The sequence below is a fragment of the Hermetia illucens genome, chromosome 3, assembly GCF_905115235.1.
Source record: "Hermetia illucens chromosome 3, iHerIll2.2.curated.20191125, whole genome shotgun sequence".
In the NCBI taxonomy this organism is placed as follows: Eukaryota; Metazoa; Arthropoda; class Insecta; order Diptera; family Stratiomyidae; genus Hermetia; species Hermetia illucens.
The window spans coordinates 21,585,173-21,594,752 of NC_051851.1; the positions used below are offsets into that span (position 1 = coordinate 21,585,173).

The 9,580-nt window shown below is 44.1% G+C and overlaps 1 protein-coding gene across 1 annotated transcript in view; it reads left to right on the plus strand.

The window, feature by feature from the left end:
* LOC119652381 (torso-like protein) overlaps window positions 1–4,171 on the plus strand; it is a 98,852-nt gene extending 94,681 nt beyond the window's left edge. The window contains exon 5 of the mRNA XM_038056479.1: window positions 3,331–4,171. Within this exon, the coding sequence (XP_037912407.1) occupies window positions 3,331–3,735 (405 nt within the window). The 3' untranslated portion in view covers window positions 3,736–4,171. The remainder of the gene's footprint in view (window positions 1–3,330) is intronic.
* The last annotated feature ends 5,409 nt before the right edge of the window (window positions 4,172–9,580 follow it).

The following is a 9,580-nucleotide window of genomic DNA, read 5'->3' on the forward strand; positions in this document are numbered from 1 at the left end:
CCCGTTGGTTTTGTTGGAGCTGACTTTCTAGGTGTCAACCGCCATTAGTGATTTTAGCTGGTGGGTTCGATTCATGAAGTTAATCTCTAGGATTATAGCGCTGTGATCAGAGGTTTTGTGGGACAAATGTGACAAACATTATTTAGAGAATTCTAGCGAGATTTGGAGTCAGTCATGAATGGAGTAGGACGTAGTCTAAACACGTTGAAAACTTCATACATAACGCAATTACCACAAACTGCCCGAATGCCTACCAGCAGGTACTTTGATCAAATTCCGCAAACTGCAATGCGCCGGTTTTCTGGAGCGAATGATCGAGGATAGAGTCGCAAGACAAGCCTTTGAAGGCAGTACTCAAGGAATCAAACCACAAGGAGAGGCAGGGAAAAGGACATGCTTCTTTTTCAACTGGAAGGCGCGATCGCTAGGTTGACCGTTACAGTGAATGTATCCGGGGGGTCAAGGGTTTGATATAAGTTGTCAAGCAAGAGAATTGTGATGACCTTACAAGAAATGATTTGGCAATGTGGACGGTTTGGGAGAAAGTAACTATTTCATACTCTATTAGGATCTGGGTAATTACTTGGAAAGTTGGCGTCCTAGAAGTTATGGATCTGCAACGGCATTTGCCACATGACTTTACTCTAATATCATGATTAGATTGAAAATATGGTAGTAAGAGCGGGCTGGGGGTCAAAGGGTAGTATAGGTTCCAGGATGAAACATGGATTAGTACCCATGATGGAGCATAAAACCTGGGAAACGCCAGCTGAATCAACACCAACAGCTCTACTATCAAACCCTATCTCCACCTCTACGTGGTGACCGCTGGGAGCTCTTTTTTAACGATAAGTTGCAGACGGAGAAGGATGAAGGAGAGTCTCCCGCGCCTAAAAACTGGACAATATAGGGCTGATGTAACAGCATTGCAGGAGATGCGTTGTACAGGGATCGGTTCCCTGGAGAAGAGTCGCTACACCTTATATTATAGTGGCCATTCAGTAAACCATGTGCACGGGGTAGGTTTCTTAGTCAGTCAAAAAAAAACACCTGTTGTTATGGGCTTTGAAAACATGTGCGAACGGCTATGCATTCTGCGCTTTTGAGGCAAGTTTAGAAATATAAGCATCATTAACATTCATGCCCCTACAGGGGAGACTGCCGAGTCGGAGGGGTAGTAGAACGAACCCTCGAAGTCTGTCCCAGGTATGATATCAAAATCATACTTGGGGATTTTAACAGCCAAGTAGGGACGGATCTCGTATTCAGGCGACACGTTGGTTCCCATGGTTGTTGGAAGTACCTGGTTTGCGCAGAAAGAGGTTCACAAACAAACGTGGGCCTCTCTAGACGAGGCCGCTTTCACTCAAATTGACCACGTGCTGATTGAACGCCGCCACTTCTTACCGGCTCAATAGGTTGCAATGGGCGGGTCACTTAATCCCCATGGGTAAGGATGATCCAGTCCGGAAAGTTTATAGGGCGATATCTACGGTAAAAAAGAAGACGACTCAGCCTAAGATGTAGCGATTGCGTCGCTCATGGTGCCGGACAGCTTTTAGGATAAATCGTTACAACCAAATCAGTGCACTGCACACCAATTAACCAGATTAAAGTCTGAAAGCTGCAATGGGTCGATTTTTAGGTGATCAAGGAGCGAGTCGCAAGGCGTCCTTTTGAAGGTAGTACTCTGGAAATAAGACCGCAAAGAGAGGCAAGGAAAAGGGTCAGCCCTTTAAGCGACGCAGATAACAAATTCCTACTAAGTTTTTGTGCCAGAAAGCGCGGTCTCTAGACCGACTTTTGGAATTGGTGTATCCGGGAGGCTAAGGCTAAGGTAGAAGCTGTAGCATTAGGAGAGAAAATCCTGTTGGCCTTCCAGGTATTTAACAAGCCAATTTTGATCTTTGTTTTAGGTTTAGGAGTCACCTGGCAATGCATTCAGTTTGAGGAGAAGTGGTTATTTCCATACTCTCTCTGGATCTGGGGAGTTGGTTGAAGAGTTGGCGTCTTAGAAGTCATGTTGTAGCAAAGATATTGGGCAGATGACTCTACCTGAAAGTCTTATATCATGGCGTTATCACGAGTCAAGCCCTGAGGCCAGGAATTTTAGGCTCGAGCACTATTGCAGAATATCATGTTAACAGGTAGATCTTAAGATAAGAAGGGAGTTTTCTTAGGTTGAAAATAGTATGTGTAGACTGAAATATGGTTACCTAGAACTGGTTCTGACGGACATTGTTTTTCGCGATTTAAGTCTGTAGCTATGATCAGGAACGACAGCTCGCTAACGTATGATGGCGCGAATCCTCGAAATGGAAATATTTACTAGGGTAATATATGAATATAATATATATGAAGCCTGAGGTAGCCCTGGGTGAAACCAAGATCGCTTCAAGAGATATTGATTGTAGGTATTTTTGGGAAAGGAGAGATGAGCGTCACGGAATTTGTTGAAGTTAATTAACCTAGTGCCTCCAAAAAGGCTTTCGGATGTTTGGCGCGGATGATGTTCGAAAAAGGTTGAAACAAGGAAATATGTGGGTTCTTTCGTCCAGGGTTTTTAGGTAGTGCAAACTCCTTTCTTGACTCAGATGAAAATGTGGTTTATCGGTTGGATTTGAGTGAGCATCTGAATTTCGAAAGTCACATCAAATGTTATCAGATTTAGATTTCTGTTGCTCCATCTCGCTTTTGTTGTGAAAAAGTGTTTAATGTGCGCTGACATGTTAGTGATGTTTTAAGTACTTAGATGGTCAGCGATTTCCAGGGCGTCTTCTAAAATGGAGAACATATATGAGAAGAGAAAGAAAGAAAGGATATATACGAGAAGAACATGGTATTGCTCTACTCCGGGAAAAGTTTGTCTTCTTGGTAGATGCTCCTTGCTGTCGAGGAGGACTTGGTGATTACTGCTTACTGCTATGATCGTAGAGCTTGTGTTTTTCGGGATCTTTTTTGCTTGCTTCACGTTGCCATAGGCTTGCTACTGTCAGATAACTAGTTTGGCTAGAGTGGTAGTTTGAGATATTGGTTTTGGTGCGGTTAGTCGGGCATACGGTTTCGATATAGCAGACGGGGTCTTTGTTGATAGCATCTTGTCAGTCTTGTTGCCTGATGTTGTTATCAATTTCGTTGCTGATGCCTCCTTATTCCTGGCTTCTATTTTCTCAGAAGTCGAGCTCCGGTTTTTTGCCACTACTTTTGCCACCAGTTACTTCACTTGTGCCTTACATAGGTGCGGTGCTAAATTTGGTACGCTACCTAGTACCTACCTATTTACATTTTTATATTTTTGGTGATTTGATGTATTAACTTCCTCTTTCACAGGTATTTGTATTCAACAAAATGAACTACCAGGTAATCAAAGAGCGTTTAAAAACACGGGGAATATCAGCACTATCGCGACTGGATCTCTACAACTTCTTTGCTCCTTGGTATGCCGAGCACTTAGGGAATATTTTGGTAGCAAGTGGGAATACCACTGTAGAAAAATGGGCACGGCGGAAACTTCAATATCAATACTACGTTTTCAAATACGCAACTTTATTAAAATTATACGGAAATGGGACTCTACTACGAGCGCTGGATGACCTACTCGGGAACGAGGCAATTTTACAACTAGAACTGAAATCCTTAAACACAATATTCCGGGAACCTGAAAAACGAAAGTGGTTCCACGAACTTCTTGATAATTACATGAAACTGTGGGAGGTGAATATGGCGCAAAATTGATGACTAACTTTACTTTAGGATTACAGATAAAGTTCCTATGATGTGTAGCAATGGCTGGGTCAAAAGGGAAGGACGGAATTAGCGGACTCTCCAAACGTCACAGAAGAAGATTCTATTCTAAGCATGCTAAGGACGATGAAGTGAGCCAAACAATATGTGCCAAGTGATTTTGAAACTTGTTTCTAAAACTATCTCGATTTGTAATTCAGATTATATTATTTACACAATCTGTGATAGTAGTGCGCGCAATGTTAAAATATTGTGTGTTTCTATTTTAATGCAAACAAACTGTAGTTTGAACTTAAGTCGTTCACGTTAGGCTATTAATGTCGTACGAGGTCAAATAATTATTGTAATTAAGTTAGTAAAATAATATGATTTAATGATGTAGTAATACCTCTGCACACTTTTCATTATAAGTTGAAATAAAAATAAAATATTTGTAAGGAAAGTGTTTCATTTGTAGGAAGTGTAGTATCTTTTTTCAGATGTACCAGGACAAGAAAAAGATAACTTCATGTTACAGACATATGTGGCGCGGCAAGATTCGCGGCATTCGAAATTTATTTCGAAGTGAGTGAGTGAGTGAAGAGCAGAGTAGATGACGAGAAATGTCATATTTTGGAATGAGAAAAAAATGAGAACCGAAAGATACAAGATGTCAGAAAAATAATAAAAATAACTAGCACCAGTTGTGTTGTTGGAAAAAGTGAAAAGATTCCTATACAAAGTTTCTATGAAATTCATCCTTTGTTGAAGTTGTCAGTGCCATTGTTTTTATGAAATAAATGAACAATGAACATCGTTGTTCGTAACATCTAAACATACATCAGATTCAGATTTATTTATTGAGTAAAGAACAGAAATATTACCGCATATGTAAAGAATAATAACTCAAAAGTTCAAGCGTGACTAATTAAGTATGTTACGCTAACCTATGGAAATATCCGGCCTAGCCGGTTACATGTCAATGCTCATTTGACACAACATGTGCTTAAACCTAAGAATAATTTAGAACTTACAACTAAATAAATAGATAACATAAAACAACACAAAATAGTACTCTGTACTGGAAAACAAGAAAATAGGAATTTTTAGGCACTGGTGGACGCTCGATGCTTCAGGTTTATATAGGTTTTGTGTTTCCCTATGTGACAAGCATAAGGCAGTTCTCCATTGGCTGACAGCGTTGACTCGAGATATTTAAATTGCTCAGTGCTGTCAGCAGAACTGCGCGAATTACATATCTCCGGTCAATGTTATCATGGAGAACTGGTGTTCTTTGCGATCGACGTATCAACGAACGTCTCAAATCTAAAAATTACCGCAATATCGTCCGTCTGCGGCTCTCTGTAGTTCTGATTGTTGGCCGACTATAAAAGACAATTAAAGGCGTCTTGCGGTAATGGAGACGAAGATGTTGAACTGGTGGCGTGACATGTTTTGATCACGTCCGAAATGAGGATATCCGCGATCGATATGGGGTTGCACCGACCATGGAAAAATTGTGAGTGAGGCGTTTTCGATGGTATGTTCGCGTGATTCGCGTTAACGAGAATTCACTTGCCAATATTGGTCTGAACATTGAAGTCAATGATAGGCGACCAAAAGGCCAGCCGAAACAACGGTGGCTTGATACGCTGGATGGGGATTTAAAAGCCTCGCGATTACACCCATGCTTGGGGTATGCTTGGGATTTCATAGTTCCCATCTATCCACCAAATTTCGTTTGGATCGGTTTAGCCGTTTTGGAGAAAAGTGCGTATGACAGACAGACAGACACACAGCCAGTGAATCGCATTAAATAAGGTTTTGTTTTACACAAAAATAAGATAATGAAAAGTGATCTACACCTGCGGGGGGATTGACTGCCAGAACATTGGCCCTACGCGGTTAGGCTCTGTGAAAGTCCGGGGAGGAGCTTCGATAAAAGGAGGGGACGAATTAGGGAGGCCCAAGGGTCCAAGCGTTGAAATCACCAGCAATCACCTTTAGACTTCATCCCCTTGCGTCGAGAACAAGATTTTGAAGCATTTGCTCGAATTAAAACAGTGTCAAACTTGGTGTGCCTTAGCAGCTGTATCCATATAAACCAATAACTTTCGCTCACACAAATCCACTGGCTATCTGACATGCAGAACCTTTTATGGCCTGTTGGCCGCAGGCCCATACAGTCATTCCATCAGTCGAATCTGTCACCCATATGCGACGGTGACGGCTTCATACGGTTCGAACGTGGTCTGCTCAAGTAAATCCTGAGCGACTCTGCAATGATTGAGGTTTATTTGAATAAACCTCGTTTCCTCATTGCAGTGGGCGCCTTCCTAAATTCCGGACATTTATCACTTCCTCTTTTACTTCGGACAATAGGCATTTGCGGTCATTATTGCATTCCCTGGCAATACGGTCTTTCTCCGCACACATTCTGTATCGACCGGATTGATCAATGCTGCCGGTGCATACCTTCGTGAAGTGCTCAAACATAAGGTATTTAAAGCACCTCTTTAGTGAAGTTTGTTCTCTTAAACAGCAGACAACCCATCCAATCCGAACCCTTCCGGCCGCCAAGAATATTTGCGCTGCCCCTACTGGTAGTCGTATTGTGGCCGTTTGAGAACCGCCATAGGCTTTCCGTTAATCCACAGCCGACTTCTCGGTAAGTTCGCACAACTTTAACAAATTTCTCCTTTCGATGTCACTTCATCGAGATCCTTACATTGCACCTAGATCTCATGGTTTTGGGCACGCACTGCGGCGTTTTCTCCAAGTGAGTTTTTAATTTGAGGCCAAAAGTCATAAGTTTTACCTACGCTGGATCTTTTCTGCTTGAGCATGAGATCCCCCCCATCCATCGTTTTCGTTCGTCTTGCGCTTGGCACGCTGACCGACTTTCCTACATTGGGTGCATGCTTTCCCCCTTCTGCACTATTAGTGCTGGTTTTCAGAATTTCCTGTCCGCCTTTTTTTTCTTAGGCGCCTGCTGATTATTTAGAGGATCTCTTTCTTTTTTACGTCCTCGTTTATTTCGCCGTGATTCGATGTCAGTACGTTTAGACGTCACTTGTGATACTATTAGTACAGCAGAGTTCGGCGTACCCTTAGTATTCTTTTCCTCTATCTATGATTTATTATAAAGGACTCGAATAGCCCTCACTATGTTTTTTTATGAGCTGGTGGATATTGTGCTCGTCCTTCATAAACTCGGACAGCTTAACTATTTTCGCCTCAAGCTGAGTGAAGGGTAATTCCTCCCGGACTCAGCTCTCTATGAGCCCCAACAGGATTACCCATTTTATACGCTTTTGCACTTTTGACGTTTATTGACTTTGCGTGCACCTTATCCTTTACCGTCTTTGACATTGATGGAGATCTCATAGTTAATGAGCTTTTTTTGAATGGATCCCTTTCTTGGTCCTGGAGTACCTCCTGTTGCCGCGCATCTTGAACATATGCGGTGGGCGTTATCACGGCTTTTGTCGTCCATCGATTCGCCTTCAGTTCATCTTACTTTGGTCTTGTTTTTGGAAAGGTCGTGCTTCGCTTGAAAACCTCCTTTTCCAGATTCAAATTACTTGGAGCAATATATGTTCCGCTCGAAACGTCCCACCATAGGGTCAAAGCTCTTACTGTACAAGACTATGATCTTGTCCTTAGTCCTCATGTATTCCTCGGAAACTTGGGTTCTTAGCAAGAAAAATTGCGAACTCTTGGCCGCGTTCGAGAGAAGAATCCTCCGAAGAATTTTTGGCCCCCTACATAAGGATGGACGATTCCGTAGCCTACATAATGACGAAATTTATGAGCGATACCATGAAATCCGGCTCAATAGGTTACGGTGGGCGGGCCACTTAATCCGTATGGATGAGGATGATTCTTTAACTTTAATAGTCCAATTCTTTGCAAACCACAATTTTTAGGTACACCGGAACATAGACCAGGTTTTTACAATCAATACTCGATAGATTTAACAATTAGACTTTATTAATTAATTTATTTAAAGAATGAAGAAAGAGTGAAGTGACTATTTTCTCGTTAGAGGCAGAAGAGAATTATCTCGCTTCATGTGTTTCTTTTCTGCCCCTAACTCATGGCACACTTTTCTCGCTAGTCTTCCACTCCCGTGGCGAGCCTTACAAAGTGGATAGTTACGCGCCATCTATTTGTTCGCATTCGCAACATTCGAAATAAATTTCGAATGCTGCGAATCCTGCCGCGCCACATCACTCCGCCCCCAGATGAAACCTAGGGGTTTCGGCGACTGATCCCGGAACTTGGTTCACCGTCAATCCACAAAACGGACACGACGCTGCTTAGGGGCGGACACGGGTTTCAGCCTGGACAGAGAGATCGCCTTCCTGTGTCCACCGATCTCGAGCTGGAAGAAATGTTCTCCCCGCTCGAGAGCGCGGTACGGGCCCTCATATGGAGGCTGCAGCGGCTTCCGGACGGCAGTTCCTTGGGCGAACAGGCAGGTGTGAACGAGTGTCGGGTGGGTGGTGTGGCTTTTATGCGTCGGAGATTGTCTCTCAGCAGACGCAACAACCCCGACTCTGTGAGACCCGATCTCTTGTCGAAGACCGGATCACTTGGGAGTCGTCTCGGGTTCCCCCCGTATACCAGCTCTGCGGGGCTGGCAGCAAATTCCTCTCGTCGGGTTGTACGTAGGACGAGAGGCAAGACTTGGGACCAGGACGGATCGTCACGTGCCATAATGGCGGCTTTCAGCGTCCGGTGCCAACGTTCTAGCATCCCATTGGATTGCGGGTGGTATGCAGTAGTCCGCTGGCGTTTAAAACCAAGGAGTTTGCCTAACTCGGAGAAAAGGGTGGACTCAAATTGCATTCCCTGGTCAGTGATGACCACTGCAGGGACGCCAAAGCGAGGTATCCACTCTCGACAGAGGGCTTCGGCACATGATTGCGCCGTAATGTCTTTCAGAGGCATTGCCTCAGGCCATCGCGTAAACCTGTCGATGATTGTGAGACAATACCTATAACCGTGCGAGTCTCGCAAAGGCCCTACTATGTCGAGGTGTATTGTGTGGAACCGCTTGGTAGTGCGGGGGAATGAGCCCACTTCTTTCCTTACATGCCTGGAGACTTTACACTTCTGGTATGCGATGCACTCTCTGGCCCAGGAATTGACATCCTTATTCATAGAGGGCCAAAAGTATTTCTCGGTGACTAGCCGATTTGTTGTCCTGATGCCTGGATGCGCTAAGTCGTGAACTGCGTGGAACACTTCCTTGCGAAAGGTGGCCGGAATGTATGGCCGAGGTCCCTTTTCCGAGTCTTTGCAGCAGAGAGAGAGGTTTGAGCCGAAGATGGGCAACTCCCGAAATTTGTATTTGGGGTTGGATTTGAGGCTCTGAAGTGCTGCGTCATCCTCCTGCGCCTTGGCAATAGCCGAGAAATCGAATGAGGCGGGGATGTTAACCTCGGAGACACGAGACAAAGCGTCAGCAACTATGTTGTCCTTGCCGGATACGTGCTGGATATCTGACGTAAACTGGCTTATAAAGCTCAGATGTCGAAGCTGACGAGGGGACGCTTTGTCGGGCTTCTGTTTCAAAGCATACGTGAGAGGCTTATGGTCCGTGAACACTGTGAACGGCCTGCCTTCTAGGGAGAAACGGAAGTATTTGATGCTCAAGTACGCGGCGAGTAGTTCGCGATCGTAGGTACTGTAGTTCCGTTGAGCGGAATTCAACTGTTTCGAGAAGAAGCTCAACGGCTGCCAAACTTGATCCACCTTTTGGTGAAGGGCAGCACCTACTGCGATGTCAGAGGCATCAACAAAAACGGCTAGGGGTGCATCTTGCAGAGGGAATGCCAAGAGTGTAGCG